At 63.0% G+C, this 20,489-nt stretch overlaps 8 protein-coding genes and 1 non-coding gene across 9 annotated transcripts; 4 read left to right on the top strand and 5 right to left on the bottom strand.

The window, feature by feature from the left end:
• Positions 1-155: 155 nt before the first annotated feature.
• Positions 156-1,283, top strand: Q8F55_000995 (uncharacterized protein; the record flags this gene model as incomplete). Its single annotated transcript, XM_069349641.1, has 1 exon — positions 156-1,283. The coding sequence occupies one exon, from the start codon at positions 156-158 to the stop codon at positions 1,281-1,283; it is 1,128 nt and encodes a 375-aa protein (XP_069213185.1).
• A 248-nt stretch (positions 1,284-1,531) lies between these two features.
• On the bottom strand, positions 1,532-2,630 carry NOP1 (Small subunit processome complex component; the record flags this gene model as incomplete). Its single annotated transcript, XM_069349640.1, has 3 exons — positions 1,532-2,026; positions 2,080-2,393; positions 2,450-2,630. 3 exons carry the CDS (start codon positions 2,628-2,630, stop codon positions 1,532-1,534), a joined length of 990 nt encoding a protein of 329 aa, XP_069213184.1.
• Positions 2,631-3,786: 1,156 nt separating this feature from the next.
• Q8F55_000993 (uncharacterized protein) lies at positions 3,787-6,810 on the top strand (the record flags this gene model as incomplete). The annotated part of the gene is made up of 3 exons (XM_069349639.1): positions 3,787-5,595; positions 5,631-6,486; positions 6,533-6,810. The coding sequence occupies 3 exons, from the start codon at positions 3,787-3,789 to the stop codon at positions 6,808-6,810; spliced, it is 2,943 nt and encodes a 980-aa protein (XP_069213183.1).
• A 377-nt stretch (positions 6,811-7,187) lies between these two features.
• Q8F55_000992 lies at positions 7,188-7,258 on the top strand. The gene has a single exon. It is a non-coding gene; the product is annotated as a tRNA-Gly (tRNA).
• A 327-nt stretch (positions 7,259-7,585) lies between these two features.
• PRX1 (peroxiredoxin 1) lies at positions 7,586-9,233 on the bottom strand (the record flags this gene model as incomplete). The annotated part of the gene is made up of 6 exons (XM_069349638.1): positions 7,586-7,723; positions 8,111-8,223; positions 8,294-8,325; positions 8,508-8,757; positions 8,861-8,945; positions 9,195-9,233. 6 exons carry the CDS (start codon positions 9,231-9,233, stop codon positions 7,586-7,588), a joined length of 657 nt encoding a protein of 218 aa, XP_069213182.1.
• A 637-nt stretch (positions 9,234-9,870) lies between these two features.
• On the bottom strand, positions 9,871-12,217 carry Q8F55_000990 (uncharacterized protein; the record flags this gene model as incomplete). Its single annotated transcript, XM_069349637.1, has 6 exons — positions 9,871-10,091; positions 10,127-10,942; positions 10,982-11,057; positions 11,093-11,305; positions 11,343-11,393; positions 11,429-12,217. 6 exons carry the CDS (start codon positions 12,215-12,217, stop codon positions 9,871-9,873), a joined length of 2,166 nt encoding a protein of 721 aa, XP_069213181.1.
• A 1,015-nt stretch (positions 12,218-13,232) lies between these two features.
• On the bottom strand, positions 13,233-15,604 carry Q8F55_000989 (uncharacterized protein; the record flags this gene model as incomplete). Its single annotated transcript, XM_069349636.1, has 5 exons — positions 13,233-13,777; positions 13,816-13,870; positions 15,221-15,323; positions 15,364-15,373; positions 15,415-15,604. 5 exons carry the CDS (start codon positions 15,602-15,604, stop codon positions 13,233-13,235), a joined length of 903 nt encoding a protein of 300 aa, XP_069213180.1.
• Positions 15,605-17,205: 1,601 nt separating this feature from the next.
• On the top strand, positions 17,206-17,919 carry Q8F55_000988 (uncharacterized protein; the record flags this gene model as incomplete). The annotated part of the gene is made up of 2 exons (XM_069349635.1): positions 17,206-17,777; positions 17,898-17,919. The coding sequence occupies 2 exons, from the start codon at positions 17,206-17,208 to the stop codon at positions 17,917-17,919; spliced, it is 594 nt and encodes a 197-aa protein (XP_069213179.1).
• A 607-nt stretch (positions 17,920-18,526) lies between these two features.
• On the bottom strand, positions 18,527-20,056 carry ATG3 (E2-like enzyme; the record flags this gene model as incomplete). Its single annotated transcript, XM_069349634.1, has 10 exons — positions 18,527-18,589; positions 18,626-19,079; positions 19,124-19,304; positions 19,350-19,401; positions 19,472-19,554; positions 19,647-19,717; positions 19,761-19,815; positions 19,854-19,899; positions 19,946-19,981; positions 20,030-20,056. The coding sequence occupies 10 exons, from the start codon at positions 20,054-20,056 to the stop codon at positions 18,527-18,529; spliced, it is 1,068 nt and encodes a 355-aa protein (XP_069213178.1).
• Positions 20,057-20,489: the final 433 nt, after the last annotated feature.

The raw sequence follows: 20,489 nt of genomic DNA, 5'->3' as shown, positions 1-20,489 counted from the left end.
GTGATACTAACCCTCCCCACGACGCACGACGCACGCTCGTGGGTCGCCCGGCCCCACTGTGCTGGCATTGGGCCCCGCCGCCCACTACATATCCGGCGGCGCGGTGCGGTGCAGCTGCGCCTGCCCACCTATCCCCCCCCCCCCCTGCCGCCACCATGCCCAAGCCGTGGCTCCTGTTCGCGACTGCCCTGGCCGCGCTGGCGCCGAGCCCAACCCCGACGGGTGTGGGGATTATCCCCCCAAGCAGCGCCAACGCGTCGTGGGACGCGCCGAGTGCCTCGCCCTTCCCCGTGCTCGCTGCCGCCGTCGTCGCCGCCGCGCCCGCCGAGAGCGGGATCGCGCCCCCCGTCCCCGCCCCCGCCCTCTCGCTCCTCGTCGAGACCGGCGACACCCCCGGCACCGACACACCCCCCGCCACCGACCTGGCCATGGACCCGCTCGTGACCGTCACCTCCGGCCTCAACGACCCGGCGTGCCGCGCCACACCGGGTTTCGACCCCGTCATCTTCCTGCACGGGCTCGGGGTCCCCGGCGCGATCAGCTTCATCACCAAGGCGCCGCTCGTCGCGAGCAGGGGCTACTGCGTCTTCACGCCCACGTACGGGTGGCACGTGTTCCCGTGCTGGGGGAGCATGCGCGCCAGCGCGAACGAGCTCGACGGGATCGTGGACCGCGTGCTCGCGAGTACGGGCGCCAGCCGCGTCAACATCGTCGGGCACAGCTCCGGCACCACGGTCGGCGCGTACTACCTCAAGTTTGTGGGCGCGGCGCGGGTCAACGCGTTCGTCGCTTTCGGGTCGAATTTCCGCGGCACGACGCTGCTCGGCCTCAGCCGCGTGGTGCGCGCGCTGCCCGGCGTCGGGGGGCTGCTTGCCAAGGTGTGTCCCTCGTGTGATGAGATCCTGCCTGGCTCGGCGTTCCTCCGCGACCTCGCCGAGGGCGGGTTCACGGTCCCGGGGCCGGAGTACACGTCCATCGTGAGCCGGCTTGACACCGTCGTCCTCCCGTACACGTCGGGCGTGATCGACGAGCCGGGCGTCACGAATGTCGTGATTCAGGACCACTGCCCCGACGACCGTGTGCGCCACATCCTCCAGGCCGTCGACCCGAACGTGACAAACCTCATATTCTGGGCGCTGGCTGGCAAGGTTGGTCCCATGCCCGCGTGCCTCCCCTTCCGCATCCCCGGGCGCAGCATCGAGAACACGACGACGGGCAAGGACCCGATCCGCAAGATTGTCATCATCGTCGCGGGCGACCGCGCGAGCGAGACGCTGGATTAGCGGGGGTCTGTGAAGTGGTCGACTTGTAAATACGTGTCCAGTGCAGCAGCGTCAGTATCTAGCCTAGCCTAGCCACACCCTCGTGCTCGAGCCCAATACATAGCGGCGTGCCGCGGTACAAGTGAAGCAAGGTGGGGCCGAGGCGTCTTCCTCTGGCCCGGTCATCGCTTGCAGTGTGGTAGTTGAAGATGTGGGCCTCGCCGGCCGCGGATGTGAGGATGTGGTGTAGTCGGAGGGGGAGGCATCGCTTAGTTGGCGGCCGAGTGGCGGTCGTAGATACCGACAACAATGGCGTGGTCACGCTCGTAGGGCTCGAGCGTGAGCTGCTCCTTGGGCTTGATGCCCTCCTTGCGCATGTTGTTGACTTCGGACGCGAACACCTGGGCGGCGGGAGCCGTAGAGTCGATACAGTTGGCCTTGATCGAGATGACAATGGCACCGCCCTGCTTGAGGAAGTGGTGCGCGTTGAGCGCAATGATACGCGCCTGATCGGGCTGGGCAACGTCGGCGAAGATGACATCCACCATCTGCAGGAGCATGCGGTACTTCTGGGGGTGGCGAGCGTCGTCGACAATGGGGATAACGTTGGTGCGCTTCTTGGCCATGCCGATCAGGTCACGACCAGGACGGTGAGAGAACTCGACGGCGTAGACGACACCCTCGGGGCCAACGACATCGGCAACGTGCGACACGGACGAACCAGAGGCGGCACCGAGGTAGAGAACCTTGGCTCCGGGCTTGATCTGAAGGAATTCGTCAGCACACGCCCCCATCCATCCATCGCATCCACACTCACGTGGATGTTGTCAAGACCACCAAGGATACCAGCAGCAAGCTTGGAGCGGAAGGGGTTCCAGACACGGTACTCGATCTTCTCCTCCTCGCCGGCCTCGTTGGTCTGGGCGACGCTGATGCGCTTCTCGCCGTAGACCGACTCGCCGGGGGTGAGGTTGCGGGTGACGAGGAGGTGCTCCTTGCCCTTGGCGATGTAGACACCCTCGTGACGGTGGGGCTCGATGGTGACGGCGCCGGCACCCTTCTTGCCGAGGCCGCCCTTGGCACCACCACGTCCACCAGCGGCACCACCACGGCCGCGAGGAGCTCCGCGACCTAGACGCAATGGTAAGCACAAGCACAACGCTGCGATCGACGAGATCTGTACGCACCACGGCCACCGGGAGCGCCACGGCCACCAGCACCACCGCCACGGCCACCACCGCGTCCGCCGCCGCCCGAGAATCCACCACCACGGCCACCGCCGCGTCCACCGCCGCCGCCGAATCCACCGCGTCCGCCCCCACGTCCGCCGCCGCGTCCGCCGCCACCGCCACGGTCACCGAAAGCCATTTTGAGAGAGTTGTTTTTGAGGGGGGGTAAGGGTGTAGAGGGGGTGTGAGATGGTGCAACACTCGTTGATGACAAGTGTGTGTGTAGGCTGGGTGGCACTGACGACGAGTGGTCGAGGAAGGTGAGGGCCAATTTTCGAAAGAGCAGTCAAGATTGCTTTGGGATAAATTATTGAAAATAAATGGGAAAGAAAATGGGCGACTCGCTGGTGGAGGTCGTTCAGCCGTTCCTGGCAAGTCTGTGTGTCGGGTTACAAGTCGCTGCGGCCGTGAGTGATTTGGTGCCGCCGCCGGCCCGCTCGACTGGCTCGTGATTAGGAAGCCTCCCCCAATGAATGCTGACTGACTGGCAAATAGCAGGACAAAGATCAGACACCCAGCCGCCCAGCTCCGTCTCCGCCGCCGCCGCTGCCGCCTTATCCCTGCCAGACTCAGACTCTATTGCTCGACGCTTCCACATTATAGTCAAGTTTGTAATAGCTCGCCATTCGCCCACTGCAGTCACCACCGCCGTAATCACTCATCACTGACGACACCCTACCTACCGCCCCGTGACTCGCCCGTCCGTCCCTTTGTACTTGCCCCCTTCCCCCTCCCGCCCACGGCCCCTTTCGACCAACTCAACCCCCATTCTCGCTCGTCTTGCAGCACTCTCCACTGACTGCAACTCTCGACCTTCATTGTCAAACGACTGGCAACACAAACTCGCACACGGCACGCACAAAGGAAAGCGCACACTTGCATTCACCTTCTCCCTCCCTCCCTCCCACTCCTCCTCCTCCTACTACTACTACTGCATACACACGTACCACCGCTCTCTGCTTGCACGCGCTTCCTGACCGCCGGCGGTTTCCCCACTTTCACCATCACCTTCCACCTTCCTCGGTCCTCGTTTCCTCAGTAAAACTCGCGTGAGTGCGTCACGCTCCCCTTCCTTCAACATTACAAAGGGGGGAAACAAGGCTGCTCATTACCAAGCAGTTGGCCCAAAACCTTGTCCACCTTGTCCCTTGTCTATCTCATCACTCGACCACCAGACCACGTTGCTGACATTGTGACAGGCCTGGTCGACTCGCGCGCCCCGCTCAACCCACCCATTCACACCCATGGCCGCACCAGAATCAAGTACTGGGAGCAGGCCCACAGCGGCATCACCAATGCCTGCTCCAGCTGCTCCTCAGCAGCAGCCGCAGCCCACCGACGGCGGCATGCCCGTCCCCACCTACCCTTCCCTCGCCTTCAACCCCGCCGGCCCCTCACAACCCCACCCGGGCATGATGCCTCAGCAGTGGTTCCCCCCACCCGTCTTCTCTCCCCAGTACCCCGGACCGCACGGTGGTGGACCAAGACAACCCAACGGGGGCGGCTTCCAGCCTGGTCAATTCCACGGTGGTTTCCAGGGTTACAACATTCCCCCTCAGTTCTATTATGGAGGTTTGCCCATGCCAGGCCCGGGTCCTGGCAGCATGCAGAACGGCTACTACCCACACGCCAACTACGACAATCGACCATACGGCGGTTACCCCGATGGGGGCGATGATCCAAAGTTTGCTCATCCAGGAGGTGACGACGGCGTCTTCCACCCGAACGGGCACGGCGTCCACCACACCGGCTTCCCTCCTCCCCAAACATTCTACCCACCCGGGCACCCTTACGCCTATGGAGGTGGAGTGGGATATCAGCAGTTCCCTGGAGCTGGTGGCCAGTTCAACCGCATGGGCGGCGGCGGTGGTTACCGACCGGATGGATACGTGCCAGAACAGGTGCAAGCACCACCGGCTCCCGCCCCGCCCCCACCAAGCTCGGGCAAGGCCTTGAACCCAGCCGCCGCCGGCTTCAACTATGTCCCTCCTAGCCGCAAGGTATCTGTGCCCAACGGTGGCGGTGCAAATGGCCACGATACACAAACTCCTGCCCCGCCGGCTGCGCCAGTTACTCCCGAAACGACAGAGCCACCAGCAGCAGAACTGCCTGCCCCAGCGACTAGCTCCCTTGGCTTATCATTGGAACCCCTGGAACCGGTTGCCGAGGTGAGCCCGGAACCAGCAAAGACAGAGGCCAAGCCAGTGGAGGACAAGACAACGGTCGTCTCCGAGGAAACCGCCTCGGCTCCGAAGATTACACCGGCGGCCGCCGAGTCGACACCCTCCGCACCGTCCCTCACGTTTACCGGTGACACGGTTGTTGGTTACACTTCTCCTCCACCAAAGCAGGCGGCACCTACACCGCGCCGTCCGCAGGCCTCCGACCCTATCCACCTTCGTCCGTCTCGGCCAGCGCACGACAGTGCTGTCGGCAACTCGTACTCCCAGGTCCTGGCATCGTTTGTTCCAGCAACTGTCACGACCGAGCACTTTGCTGGCGTCGCCTTGAAGCGCTCCACTCGCGGGCAGTCGGCGCCGAAGGGCAAGGCCGTGTTCGTTCTTGGTGCTGCTGGTGGTCGCCCACTCCCCGCCCTGTCCCTCGTCTTTGGCATCATCTCCGAACCAGCCATGCCGCCGACTCCGACCCCGGCAGTCAAGGCGGCGGCTGTCGCCGCCGCACCTGCAGCTGCTCCTCGTGTCAAGCCTGCGGCCCCTGCGGCCAAGCCCAGCAGCTGGGCTGCACTGCTTCGCAACAAGGAAGCAAAGGCGACAGGCACACCAGACAGCCTGTCTGTTGCGCCCTCCTCCACCCTGCCATCGCCTTCCAAGTCGACGTCGTCGCTCCCCTCAGCGCAGGACGGCCCTAGCACTCCAAAGTCGGCAACGGGAGCCTCCCTCCCACCGTCCACTGGGCCCGCTCCGGCCCAGCCCCGCCCGGCGTTCAACTATGCAGCTGCCGCTGCGGTTGGCGCGCCTCCGACACCCGCCGAGGACCTTGCTCGCCTCCTGACGGACGGTCTGCGTATTCGCCCTTCGCACCCGATCGCGCCTGTCGTGCCTCGTGGCCTGATCAACACTGGCAACATGTGCTATGCCAACACTGTGAGTTTCATTCCCGCTTCATCACTGACATGCAGATTCTCCAGGTTCTTGTCTACTGCCCTCCGTTCACCGAGCTCTTCGATGCGCTTAGCAAGCGTCTGAAGGCAGACCTTGCCCGAAGGACCCCGCTGCTCGAGGCCATGATCGTCTTCCTTCGCGAGTTCGCCCCCGGCCCGTCCAACAGTGGCGCATCTACACCCAAGGGCAAGGGACGCGACACCAAGAATGCGTTTGTGCCGGAGAACGTGTACGATGCCATGAAGGAGAACAAGCGATTCGACACGATGCGGAGAGGCTTCCAGGAGGACGCTCAGGAGTACCTCGGCTTCTTCCTCGACACGCTGCACGAGGAAATGCTTGGCCTGTACTCGCGCACTCTGCCCCCGCGTACCGTTTCCAAGCCGGCTGCTGCCAGCACCGAGGAGCGCACCATCGACCGCCCTCTCTCGCCTGGCGCAAACGACAACGGTGGTGACGATTGGTTGGAAGTTGGCAAGAAGCAGAAGACGCATGTGGTCCGGACTGCCGAGACCAAGGACTCTGCTGTTTCGCGCGTCTTTGGCGGCACCGTTCGTTCCACTCTGCACACCCCTGGCCAGAAGGACAGCGTGTCGCTTGAGCCGTACCAGCCTCTGCAGTTGGACATTCAGGCCAAGGAGGTGCTCACCCTCGTCGACGCTCTTCGCCACTTGCATGAGCCCGAGGTGATTCAGGGCGTGTGGTCGGCAGCTCGTGGCGCCAACGTCGACGCCACCAAGCAGCTTTCCCTTGACAGCTTCCCCCCTGTCCTGATCCTTCACCTGAAGCGATTCGTCTACGACTCTCAGGAGCAGGACGTTGTCAAGCGCTCCAAGCCAATCTCGTACCCCAGCGAGCTTGTGATCCCGCAGGGTGAGTTGCTTTGATGTTGTTCAGAGGACCCCGCTGACTTTGCCAGAAATCATCTCACCATCGAAGCGAACTGCTCAGTCGGTCAAGTACCGCTTGTTTGGTGTTGTCTACCACCACGGCCACTCGGCCACGGGCGGCCACTACACTGTCGCGGTCGCTCGCCCCGACGGCAGCGGATGGCTCCACTTTGACGACGAGCTTGTGCAGCCTGTCCCCATCGAGGACGTTGTGGTCAGCGAGGAGGAGGCACGCAACGGCAATGGCGGCTTGATCGCCAACCGTGAGCGATGTGCCTACCTCCTCTTCTACCAGCGTCTCCGATAGAGCCTAGACGCCAGAGCAGCATACCCCAGTCCAGGATACCCTCATCAGACATCACGACATTATCCTCCATCAGTCAACAGCATCATCGGCGTGATCTCGTTAGCACATTGACGCACACACCATCACCACCTCCACCACCACCACCCATCCATCACATTAGTCTCACATCCCCCCATGACCCCCCACACCGTCTTGTCCCTGTTGGTCTCTACCGCTAGGCATTGGGTTTCAGTATGTCATTCGTAGTAATGCACAGCATGCACTTGGCAGTACTGGTGAGGGGGGCCATGTGGGTACGACAACTGGCGACAGTTGTGGCGCTGGTCTCCCAGCTGGTGTCCGCTCAACACAAACCAAAGTTCGTGGAAAACATCTCAACACCGTTGGTGAAACGGTATCATGCGTCGTTGCCATCGACGCGGCAGGGGTTCGACTCCCTTACGGTGTAGAGCATAGTGCGAAAGCGCGATTCCTTTTTTCGATTAGGAGAAGTCTGATTGGCTCAGTGCCACACTCAGGCGGCTGTCTTCGTTGCTCCAATCACTTCCCATAGCTTCTACTTGTTAGGACATAATAGCCCGACGGTCTCGACGACTGCTAGGACCTTCTGTGGCGTCGTGTAAATCCCTACAGCCGTCGTGCCAGCCTCACACCCGCCCACACCCGCCCACTTCGGCAGACACAACTCGGTGCATCGTAAACAAACAACTACTGAAACCCTGAGGCGTGCGACGCTCGCGCTCGCCGACAAGACTGATTTTACTCGACCTCGGGATTAGGCCTTCTTGGTGGAGGGGTCCGAGGTGAAGCGGAGGTAGGGGTAGACGACCTCGACGTCGTCGCCGAAGAGCTCCTTGACCTTCTCGCCCTGGACCGAAGGGTGAACGATGACCTTGTCGCCCTTGTTCCAGTTCTGCGGGGGTTAGTACGCGCCTCGGGGGTGGGCGTCGCGTCAGTGTCCGACTCACGGCGGGGGTGGTGATCTGCGGCGTGTCAGCATGGTTCGGACTGGACTGCGTGGGGAGATGGAGGGAGGTGGCGGTGGCAGGGTGGCAGCTACCGACGACTTCGGCATCTGCCGCCCCACGTGCCTGCCACCGACGCAGGCAGCGAGGCAAACACGCCCGCCCGCTCCTAGCAGCAGCAGGGTAGAGCCGCTCCCGGCGGACAGAGCCGCGCCGAGCCGCCGAGCAAAGATACCGCGGGTATTCGGAATCAGGGCGCCACCCGCCACCGCCGCATGGCGCGATAGGCCGGCTCCATGACGTCGTACGTCGCTGCTCGCCTCCGTCACACCCACCTTGTGCTTGTCACCGAGCTGGAGCGAGTCGACGACACGGAGGATCTCGGGGAAGTTGCGGCCCGTCGAGGCGGGGTACGTGAGGGTGAGGCGGATCGTCTGCTTGGGGTCGACTGGACGCGGCGTTAGTGCCTTGGTGTATGCTTCCGGCGGCTCGGCCTCGGCCTGCACACTCGGACTCACTGATGAAGACGGAGCGGACGGTGAAGGGGAGGCTAGGGCGAGTCAGTCTCATTTAAGGTTGCTGCATGGCGACCAGGAAACGCAAGCCGACGCAAGCCGCGACCAGCAAAGCCGGTGCCGTAAGGACTTGTTGTGCCTCACGACAGCCGCCAACGTGGTGCACATGCCAGCCAACCAAGCCCCCCATGGCCGAGTTTTTTTCGCTTCCACTCACCCCTTGGCGTCGACGTTGGTCGCGTCCTGGTGGTCGAGCATGTCGTACAGGGTCGCAATCTTGCGGTCCTTGTCGCCGATGATGGGGAAGTCGAGGGGGTCAGCGCCCTGGGTGAGGGCGTCAATGTCCTTGATCCAGCCGTGGTGCGACTCGACGTCGTTGGCAGACAGGCCGAGGAGCTTGACGCCGCGCGACGCAAAGTCGGCAGACGAGAGGGCGACGGCCGAGAGCTCGGTGGTGCAGACGGGGGCTGGGGGGTGTCAACAGGTCATTTCTTGGCCATTTTTTGCGATTTTTTGACCTCCTCGAGCTCAGAGCAACGAGTACAGCGACGCGGACGACTAGATACGAACTGTAGTCATCAGGGTGGCTGAAAAGGATAGCCCACGAGTCCTTGATGTACTCGTGGAACTTGATGGGGCCCTTGGAGGTGTCGGCCTGGTGTGTGAGCGAGGGATGGTGGTGTGGCGGCGGTTTTGGGTGGTGTGGCGGGTTTTCGGCGATGCCCGATGGCCAGGAGCGGCCTGTGCATCGCCAGCGAGTGCGGGGGGGCCGGGCGGCATGCCCCCTGCTCGCTGGAGGCCGTGTGTCGACGAGGAGGGGGTGGGGGGGGGGACCTCCCCCGTGGTGGGACTTCCCCCGCTCCCTCACCCCGCCCTCCCCCGCCACTTCCCCCACGCTACTCACCTCAAAGTCAGGAGCGATGTCACCGAGACGAAGACCCATGTTTGCTGTTGTTTGTGTTGGGAGTGTAGAGGGGGAAAGAATGTGGATGATAGCGCGTTGGCAAGCGTCGCCACGTCCTATTTATGCGAGTTTGGGGCAGCCGCGATCCGTTGGCAAGGTGGCTGTGATGGCGGCGCGCGACGAGAGCCTTCCGGGTGCTGCCTGTCCTGCGGCCTCTGGTCTAATCTCGACATGCATCACATCATCGGCACTCATCGACGCCGCGACCGGCGCAGCGACCGCACAACCCTCGACACGCCTTCCAGATTCCGAACTGCCCTATGGCGTGCTCGCTCTTGGCCACGGAGCCCCGCAACTAATCTCGTGCTCGCGAGGTTAGAGGGCTGCGTGAATAAGGTGCACCCTGTGTCTAGCATGACTGGTGCTGCATAATGGCTACCGACATAACGACTTAGCACAACTATCTATATGCACAGCTCGTATAGGCTGATGTCTTTGGTGTAGATTAATTTGGGGGGGAGGGGGGCGGGGGGGCGTAGGTGGGCGGGGTGGGCGGGGTGGGCGGGCGGGCGCTGGGTTTGTTTGTTTGTCATGGTGACAACCGTCGCGTCCACGCTCGCGCCCTCCGTTTTAGCAGTGTTGCGACCGCCCCGTCCACGGCCTGTTCCGTTATCGCCTAGCCGCGCGCGGCCGCAGCCGCCGCGTCCGCCTCGCCGTGCCCATTCGGGAGATCCTTGAACCGACACGTCTCGCCAAACGTGCAGCGCTCGCCGCGCGGACAGCGGTGGCCATACACACACTCGTCTTCGCTAAAGTGGCAGCGCTTGGTGCGGACATAGGGGCAGATGATCTCCTTGGCCAGGCGGGCAAGTTCCTCGGTCTGCTCCTCATTGAGTTCTGCGGCGTCAGCGGCACCCCACATCCCCACTCACTGTAATGATGGGCATACTCGCACCCGTCGCCGTTCTTGCAGCCCCATGGAGACAGATAAAACGTGTGGCAGGGGCGGGGCTTCAGGTTGCGAACAGTCGGGATACTAGCCGCACGCGTCGCCGGCTTGTACTTCTTGCCCTTCTTCTTGCCGTCCTCCCAGTCGCCGTCCTCCTCCTCTGGCGTAGCCAGCGAGTTGTTGCGAGCAGACCGGCCACCGCGTGCGGGCCCACCGCCACGCGTCGGCCGCCCGGGCGTTTGGGGCGTCAGAGGAGGGTTTCCAAGGCTGTCCCATTCAATGACTTGGACATCGGATTCAGACTCGTTGTCACCCGACGCCACCTGGGCCTCTTCCTGGCTGAACGCTTCGTCCTCCGCCTCGGGGGGAGCGGGAGCCGATGCAGCAGCAGGGGACGGCGCCGCCGCCAGAGGGCTAGGAGCCGGTGCGCCGCGGCGCTGCCTCAGCCCCTTGGGAGCCACGGGTGTGGTCGGACTAGTCGGGACAGGGCCGGGAGCACCGTTGGTCGGAGCCGCCCCAGCGACCTTTTCCAAGCGAGTAGTGCGGAACAAGTCTGGGACTGTGACTGCACGGTCCGCGTACTGTTTCAGACCCTGCGCCAGGTCGGTGTAACCCTTGAGGATGACGAGTTTTGACAACAGCGGAGTTGTCGTCTCTAGAGATTGCAGGACGGTCGCATAGCTGTTGTCGTGCGACGCGCCGAGGAAGATGGTGCCACACTGGCGATGCGAAGCGTACAGCTTGAGGTGTTCGCGGACCTTGGCGTCGGTGGCCTCCTTGCCGTGCCCGACGTCGATCACTGGAGGTTAGGAATGTTTAGGCACGTCTGGCTACTCACCACTGAACAGGTCATGAGCGGCCGAAAAGCCGAGCCAGAAGGCATCATACACGCTCCACGATGGAATGGAGCCAGTCTGGGGTGTCAGATGCAATCCCAGTGCACACCTACCCTCAGCAGCGTATGGCCCAGACCAGACTTGTTGACAAACACGTTGACCACGACCGAACCGAGCTCGTGCGTCGGCGCGTCGTCCGTGCTGTCCGAACGCGGTGACGGCGCCGTCACAAACACGCCGCCGGCAAGCTTCGGAAGTGAGGCGACGAGCGCACGAGCCGCCTGCTGCCCGCCGGCAAAGCCCTTGCGGAGGTGCTCGTCTTGAAACTGGCGGGTCAGCACGCCTACACCTCTGGTGACCCACAATCAAGCCATCGCCGTCGATCAGGACTGCCGAGAACGGAGGGCCTTGAATCTGCTCCGTCAGCATCGCCCACACTCCACACCCACCGGCTCGGCGCTCTTCGCACTGACGATCGCCTCGAGACGGCGGCGCTCGCGGTCACAGCGCTGCCACTCTCCGCGCCAGATTTCAACCTCGGCACGGAGGCGATGGATCTCTTCTGTCTGTGCAGCAAGGGGTCCAAGGAGGGCCGTGAGCGCCTGCAGGTGGTGCGCTGCCGCGGCACCGGGCTCAGCCGTGCTTCCGTTGCCGTTGCGCGGGTCCGCGGCAACACCACCGGCTGGCGCCGAGGGGGCGGAATTCAGCGTCACCGACGTGCGCGCCGGTCTCTGGCCGATGGGCGACGGAAAGGGCTGGTCAAAGAACCCAGCGAGGCCCGACGCCGTCGGCGTAATGCTACCGCCCGTCGCCGAGGTCGTCGATGGCTGCCGGCGCATGCTCGAGCTTCTGCCGCGCCACTCGTCGTCCCAGCGCGAGGGCGAGTCGCCACGCGCAGCAGCCCCGCCAACACCAGCGGGCATGGGCATGCCGAATCTACCCGCGCCAAAGCGGCCGCGGTCGCGCTCGCCGTCGAGGTCGAACTGGCGCTGGCCCTGGGCGATGAGTGCCGAGAGGTCGATCTCGTCGTTGCCCGCCGCGCCTTGCGGGGTACGGGGCCTGGCGAGGGACGAGCTTCTGCGGGGCGCGGTCGACGTCGATGCGGCCGACGACGCCGTCGAGCCGGGCCCAGCGGCGCCTACACCGACGGGGAACTCGCCAATAGCGCCGTGGGGTGATGGAGCGGGCGACTCTGTCCGCGTCCGCGTTGAGGCGGCGCGGGCGGCGGCGGCGTCCATCTAGCTATGTAGGTGTGCGGGTGTGGAGCGGGACAGGTCTAGACTGACGGTAGTGGCTTAGTATAATGAGACAATGGGTGTGCTCACGCTGTGTGTTGTCTGTTCTATGTGGCTTCCGGTTGTCCCGAAACGGAAGCGCAAGCCGTGGCACAGGTGTTGGTGGGTGTGGGTGTACCCGGGAGTGCCAGGGGGCGTGTGTCTATAGTGTATGTCCAAGTGATGGGGAGCAAGATGTCTAGAATGAGTCGAGAGATGAAGAGAGAGCAATGGCGGCAAGGTTCGAGTCGCCTCGTCGGAAATGGATCTATGCCTATGGTGCTCCAAAAGTTGTTCAATGTCCAGAGTGGAGGGAAGGCGAAGGCGGCGAAGGCGAGGGAACAGAGCCCAGCGGGGCGAAATGACGGCACATCGGATTACGACCGCTTCTATCGGCCGGTCAGGCAACTTTGTATTAAACCCGCGAGCCGGCACTATTCACACGTGGCAAGGCTCAAAGTCCTGCACGACCAGAACAGCTACGCATCTCGGCATGCTCCAGTCTAGCCTGTTAGCATGGCGAGGGGGGTATCCACGAGAAGCTCTCACTGGTAGTGTGTGCCCAGTGGACGACATGCATTGCTTGGGCCCCTCATAGCCGTGTCAGCGGCTTGGGGGTACGGCGGCTCTCATTCATCTCGGTGCCGCCGTTTCGGGAGCGCGGTGGAGACGACTGTGGCGTGGCGTCGACCGAGCCCTGACACCGAAGGCGCAGTGTCAGCGGCGGCGCGTATGAACACGGTACACCGGGGGAGGGTGGGGATGGCGGCAGTTTTGTCCTCGGCAAGTCCGTCGCGCCTCCTGCTCATCGGCCTTGTCCGTGGGGCCACCGAGTGGCACCCCCTTCGGCATTGCTGCTGTGCCACATTCTCAGCCACCATGCAATCGCATTCACATTATAGACATGCTCTTTGATCATTAGGTACTGCTCGTTGGTCTTCACAAGTGTTCGTCGGTCACTAGGCGTCCGCCAGTCCTTTTACGCCGTCTTGTTGCCACGGGGGCCGCGCAGGGTCTTGACGCACTTGGACGCAATGAAGCCCTTGGGGAAGTGGTTGTCAAGCACGACCTCGGTGTAGTTGCGTGCGACACACATGCCGCCGCCAGTGGGGCCGATGTGAGGGCAGTGGACTGAGGGGCGGAGGGGGAGCATCGGGACGTGCAGGCTGCGGCAGAGGATGTTGTCCTCGCCCATGCGGTAGAAGGTGCCGAGGGGCGTCTTGGAGATGAAGCTGACGCAGTCAGAGTACGACTTGTACTGCTGGTTGTCGCCCTTGCAGTAGATCTCGTGCGCGCCGCAGATGATGGGCGTCGAGTACCGCGTCAGGATTTGGGCCGGGTCGGTCGTGTTGGTGATGTTGGCGTACTGGGCCATCTGGGGGAGGATCTTGGGCGCGAGGTTGTCGACGGCCCATGCCCAGCGGCGGAACGAGACGTCGTACTGTTGGACCTCCTTCTGCTCGTTGAACAACATCCAGGCGTCAATCTGGACGGGGTAGTGGAGGTTGAGCTTGCTGTAGAAGACTGCGGCGTGAGCGCTGGGTTGGAGTGTCTGAGCTCACAGTCAAACTTGATAGACGCAAAGACGTAGTTGTTCTGGGCCATCAAGGAGGTCACCTGGGGGTGTCAGCGCGCCGTGTCCACAAAAGCTCGCTGGCCCCGGTCACCATCACCACCACCACCACCACCACCCCAGCTGCCGCCGTCCTGTGGCTACCACAGGGAGCTACCGCCGCTACCACCACGGCCCCCCTTCCACAGCTACCACAGCGGCAGCTACCACAGTCAGCTACCATAGCTTTGGTAGCTTGGTAGCTTGGTAGCTCGGTAGCTCGGTAGCTTGGTAGCTTGGTAGCTTGGTAGTTTGGTAGCCTGGTAGCTTGGTAGCTACGGTAGCGGCTACCAAAACTACCATAGCTACCAAAGCTACCACAGCTACCATCACAGCTCCTGGGCGTGGTAGGCTGGGTGTGGAGGTCGTAGCTACTACCACAGCTACCAAAGCTACCAAAGCTACCAAAGCTACCACCGCTACCACAGCTACCACAGCTACCACCGTGGTAGCTGTCACTCCTCTACCACACCACCGCCAATTTGGGTGTGGTAGTTGTGGTAGCGATGGTAGTGGTGGTAGTGATGGTAGTGGTGGTAGCGACGGCAGTGGTGATTGCGATGGTAGTGGTGGTAGCTTTGGCAGCTTTGGCAGCTTGGTAGCTTGGTAGCTTGGTAGCTTGGTAGTTTGGTAGCCGTGGTAGCTGTCACTCCCCCACCACACCGCCACGCCAGATACCACCGCCGCGCCAGCTACCACCGCCACGCCAACTCCAACGATGATGGTAGTTGTGGTAGTTTTGGTAGTTGTGGTAGCTGTGGTAGTTGTGGTAGCTGTGGTAGCTTGGTAGCTGTGGTAGCTGTGATAGCTGTGATAGCTGTGGTAGCTGTGGTAGGCGTGGTAGCTGTCACTCCACTAGCACACCGCCACGCCGCCAGCTACCACCGCCACGACAGCTACCGCCGCCACGCCAACTACCGCCGCCACGCCAACTTCAGCGATGGTAGTTGTGGTAGTTGTGGTAGCTCTGGTAGTTGCGGTAGTTGTGGTAGCTCTGGTAGTTGTGGTAGCGATGGTAGTGGTGGTAGCGATGGTAGTGGTGGTAGCTTGGTAGCGTGGTAGCGATGGTAGTGTGGTAGCGATGGTAGTGGTGGTAGCTTGGTAGCTTGGTAGCTTGGTAGCTTGGTAGCTTGGTAGCTTGGTAGCTGTCACTCCCCTACCAGCTACCACCGCCACGCCAACTCCAACGACGGTAGATGTTGTAGATGGGGTAAATGTGGTAGCTCTGGTAGCCTGGTAGCTGTGGTAGGCGTGGTAGGTGTGGTACCCCTCACTACCACACAATCTGGGGTGGATGGGCGGACACAACACTGCCACACAAGCGGCCACGACCACCACACCCGGGCCACACTCACCTCGTACGCGATCGGGCTGCCGATGATGTTGGGGCGCTCGTCGTCGTGGACGTTGACGAAAAGACCAAACAGGTACTCAACGCTTAACTCGCGGCCATCAAAGCTGTCGAGTTAGTCGGTCCGTGGGACGACGCATAACCCACTTTGTCGAGACTGGACTGTCAGCGCCTCCCTCCACCAGCCGCCACACCCACCGTCAACGGTACCCGTCACGTCCTCGGCGAACAGGGTCGAGTTGATGCTCGCGGCGACCTTCTCGTTGTTGGGCGCGAGGAAGTTGTCGAGGAAGTTTGTAAAGGCGTTGATCGTCTCGCGCTTTGTGAGCGCGGCGACGTTGGTGCCGAGGAGGGCGGTGGCGGTGAGGAGGAGGGGGGCGACGCGCATCGCGGGGCGTGGGCTGGGCGCGGGGTGTGGGTGAGGAGCGGGATGAGGAGGTGAAGAAGGTGAGGAAGATGAGGAAGACGAGGAAGAGGGGTAAGAGCGTAAGAGTGAGTGGGGAGAAGAGCAAGTGACGCCGCGCTGCTCTTATACTCCACCAACGTGCGCCCTTTGCGTCAAGGTCGCAGTGTGCCGACGCCCGACGCCCCGCGGGCCGTTCCACAGTCGCGGTGCACATGACGCTGCAGTGCAGGCAGGGGCAGTGGCCGTGGGCACACAGGAGAAGAGCGCGCTGCACTGGTCAGCGGCAAGGGCAGTGTGCCCAGTGTCAGCGAGTGAGCGGCAGTGAGCAAGACATTGGAACACTGCAGGCACTGCAGCGGCGCTGCCCACTCCCACTGCACGCAGGCATGCACGCAGGCACACCCAGTGCACCCGATATCGCCTGCATAGGCATGATACCTCTGTGCCGATCCCAGGATCTGGTCGGTCAGTGTGCACCCGCGGCGGGCGGTTGGGAGGGGCAGGAACCGACCGAGCTCGCAGCAGCGCTGGAACGGCTTAGAGTTGTCGTGGTGCGTGCCTGCGACCCAGAGGTGAGTGGTAGTCAGCCGGCAGCCGGGGGGGCAACTCTCGCTGCGGCAGTCAACTGGAGCCTCGCGTTGCGTTGTCAAGACGACGAGCGCGTGGTGGAGGAGCTCGCAGCTCGCACAAGCCGACGCCTCGGCCCACCTCGTCATGCCATCTCGGGTCGCATCAACGACATTTCAAGCATCCATCGTCGAACTGCCAGGGCCGCCCTGGATCCAACCCGGCGTCCGACCCTTGGCCATCACATGGTCCGCTGGCAGTAAACTCTGTTGGCCGATCGCAGGTCGAGGAGCGCGAGTGGGCGAGTGAGCGCCGAGCAGGTCGGGCCGAGCGGCGAGAGCGGGGTGGAGCAGGGAAGGTGAGGAAGGGCACAGCTGACTTGCCAGGAGAGCCACCAGCTGGCCAGCGGCTTGCTCGCTGTCTACCACCGACTGGACACCTGCAACCCACCCACTTGCCAAAGCCCATCTTCGGCACGAGTGACGCCGTGAGTCAGTCTCGGACGAGCTCGCGTGGCCCACCCACCAGCCAGCATGCTCCCATGCTCCCCCAACTCACCCCCCGCGCGATCGGCCCCAATTCTCCCTAACAATTAGGCCTCAATTAACTGGCCGTTAACCGCAACCTCTTACACTCCCTGGGCCACCGAGCCGCAGGCAGCAGGCCAAGCACCACCCACTGCACTGCGTTAGTCGCCGCGGCGCCCTGCCCTACGCTCGCAGCCTACTCACGGCATCCCTCATGCCTGCTACTCACCTGGCTTGACCACCCGGGCGGTTGCGTGACGTGCCTTGGCCATTCACATGGCAGAGAAAGTTGAGCCAGCGGTGCGCACCGAGACACTGCTGAGACATTGTTTGCATCGGTTGCTTCGTCCTTCTCTCTCTCTTTCTTGTTGATCTCGCTGCAGACACGAGCGGCGGACAACGAGCCACGAGCCGAGCCACGAGCCACGACCGCGCCGACGCCGACCCCCTCCCTTCGGTCCTCCTCCCCCCCCCCCCCATCCCCCCGCCATGGCCCTCGAACCCGCGCCCGCCGGCGCCGAGCCGCTCCCCCTCCCCGGCAAGCCGCAGCCTCCCCCCGTCGCGACTGTCCCTCTCGCGCGCGACGAGCATGACTCCCCAATGAGGGGGTACGACTCGCGGCTGTCTGCCTCCACCCCGTCGTTCGGGCACTTCTCCAACTCGAGCCGGCGGCGGCTAGTCGACGAGCAGAAGCTCGCGCTGAGGACCATCTCCGAGAACAGGGTACAGAACAACTTTGCCGCGCCCGGGCCGCGCAGCCACCGCAGCCGGCAGAGCGACGGCGCGAGCGCGAGCTCGTCGCCGCGCCTCTCTGGCCCGGCCTCGGCGTCGTGCCTCAGCCTCGAGGTCGACAGAGAGGACAGGGAGAACGACCGCCCGCTCCGCGCCAATCCCCGCGCGCACCTCCGCGCCCACCGCCGCGCCAACCTCCGCGCAGAGGCGCTCGCGTCCCAGATGAGCTTGAACACCAGCAGCCTGACGCTCAGCGCCAGCGTGCCAAAGGAGAACAAGCAGCCCCGCGCCCTCCGCTGGATACAGAGCGCGCTGCTCAAGCCGTTTGGGTGAGTGGGAGCGCTGGCGAGCAAGGGCGCAGTGGCGTCACTACTGGCGAAGCCAGCTTGTTTGGCGCCACCGGCGCCTGGCTCGCTCAATTCATCCCGGTAGGGTGCTGACGCCTGCAGCAAGAAGTTGGCTCCAAAATGATGGATGGTCCTGACGCTGGCGTGGACGCCGGCGCTGCTTGCCGCCTGGTGGGCCGCTGGGCGTGCACTCCGTCGTCGGTCGACCACTCCCTCGCCCACCCTCGCCGCATCTATAGTAACGCCCATCACAAATCCTGCACTACCCACCCGCCTACTCGTCTCGGGCACCACAAAGACCACCCAATCCACCTCCCACCCCATTACTCACACCCGCCCCCTAACCCGAACCCGACAAGACCCCGCCCATGGCCCACCCGCGACCCTATCTCCCGCACCGCCGCACCGCCGCACCCTCTCACCACACCCCCACCCCCCCCCCCCCCACCCCCACCCACCCTTACTTTCCACTCTCGCCGACTTGCACTCGCCTGCCTACATTACGACACGACTAACGAACACATAACGACACCACAACCCACGCCCACAGCCCGCTCTGTACTTCTCTTCATGTATTGGTATATTCGTTATAGATACAAATCTCATGGAAGCGCCGCGCGCAGATTAATGACCCAAAAGACAAGGCCCAGGAAGAAGATGATGGCGCGCTCCCACGGACAATGCGAAGCCAACTGTAAACAGGCAAACCCGCCCGTCTATGCGTTATGCGTTTAGAACGACGTCGTGCTGTCCACCTCGATCGTCGGCACAATGCTGGCAATGAACTTGAGGAACTGATGGGTCAGCCTCTGCTTCACTAGGACACCCACAATGACAAGGTAAAAGTCGACCTGCACGCCACTCGTCTCCTCGCTGTCCGCATCCGTCTTGGCCTTCTCAGACGGCTTGTCACCCCCAGTGACCTTGCGCACGACACCGCCCAGCCAGCGGCGCTTGCCGCTGCTCTGAGGCGACGTGCTCTGGCCAGCCTCCAGAGCCTCGGCCTGGCTCGCCTCCATGCGGTCGATAAACTTCTTCATCACACTCGCGTGCTTGCACGGGTGCACCGAAGCAAGCTGCGTGCCAGAGTGAGGGAACGCCTCCATCGTCATCGTCTTGAACGCGTGGTCAGACGGCACGTCCTGGAACACCTGCTGGGTCGTGAGGGGCGTCTTGTGCTCGTCGTATCCAAACAGCCAGAAGCGAGGCGTCTGGTAGTGCTTGTCGTACGAGATGTAGCAGTCGTACGTGCGCACTTGCAGGAGGTTGGACGACGAGCTGGGGCTGGGTTGTTAGTGGTGGCTCAATCTCAGCTTGTAGATGCTCACTCCGGCCGGGCAGCAGCACCGTCGTCCTCCTCCTCAAGACCAGCAGCCTCATCCATATCAGGGATGTCGTCCATGTCGGGAATCTCGTCGTCGTCGCCAATGTGGAGGTTGGCAGTGGCAGCGTTCAGCGTTGGTGACTCATCGAGATCCGGAATGTCGGTAATCGCCGAAGCCTTGGCCTCTGCACAGCGTTAGTCCTGCCCTAGGCAGCTCCATAGCCACTCACCTCGACCAATGTGCGTCGCGACCCACTCGTCGTCGGGGTCGGCGACCTCGGCCTGTGGCCCGCGTTAGCTTCAGCCACGGTGGCGCCTCCCGCGTGGCCACTCGGACGACCAGGGTACCCACCTCGTCAAGGAAGTTGAGAAGCTTCTCGGCGTCCTCGTCATCGTCCGTGTAGTTTAACGCGGTAGCGCGCCGCAGGCAAGGCACTGGGCGTGGTCGTCAGCGATGGTCGTCGAGCTAGCGCCGGGGCGCGAGGGGCCAGTGCTCAAGCCTTGGCCCTCTTCGCTGGCACACGCACCGTTGCGGCAGATGAGGTACTGCTTGTCCGCTGGCAGGAAGTCGCGCGCGCGGTTGGCATCTCCCTTCTCCCTAGCTTGGTCAGAGCTGCAAGGAGGAGACGCCGCCAACTCACCATTGCCAGACGGGGAACTTGAACGTAAGGAAGTCTCCGGCGGCGACAAACTCTTCTGCGCGGGTCAGTTTGGATTCCGAGCAACACACCCACCTGGAGTGATCCTGCCGTGCTCCTTAAACTTGCTCTCGCGCAGCACCTAGCATTGTCAGTGGGCAAAGGACGATGGGTGGCGACGGGCTTACAGGCGAGAGGTAGTCGCGGACCGCCCAGTACTGGCTCTGCTTTGGTCAGCAATGGGTTGTGCGTGGAGGAGGGGTGTGACATGCCTGGATAGCCAGCAGCGAGTTGTTCATTTCGTGTGTGTCTTTTGTCGGTGTGGATAGAAGAGAGGGAAGGCGACAGTGACGATTGACGACGTGTTGGTCGGTGATGCAAGCGCGCAGTCAGCCAAGGGAGTTGTTGGGCGGGCGGGCGGGCGACAGCGACGCAGCGCGGCCAACGACGCGCGCAATGACGCCCTTCGCGTGCTTTCCACGCGACGACCCTGAGACACCCCTGAGATTACAACTGGTGTCGAACCTTTCTAATGCATCACCTCTAATGCCCTGGCGCTGCATTACACTTCCCTCGGGAATACGTTTCCCCGCCGGCGTGGCGTGCCTGGCACCCAAGACATGAGCGGGAGCAAAGCGCGCCTGATTTTGTGAAGGGCGGGCGGCACAACAGGGGCAGTGAGGCCAGAATGACTTTCCAGGGGCCGGTTGCCATTTGGGGGGGTCTAGAGGT

Source organism: Vanrija albida (assembly GCF_041260175.1).
Source record: "Vanrija albida strain AlHP1 chromosome Unknown contig_1, whole genome shotgun sequence".
NCBI classification, from domain to species: Eukaryota; Fungi; Basidiomycota; class Tremellomycetes; order Trichosporonales; family Trichosporonaceae; genus Vanrija; species Vanrija albida.
The sequence above is the reverse complement of the archived record's forward strand: the minus strand, read 5'-3'. Positions and strand labels throughout refer to the sequence as shown.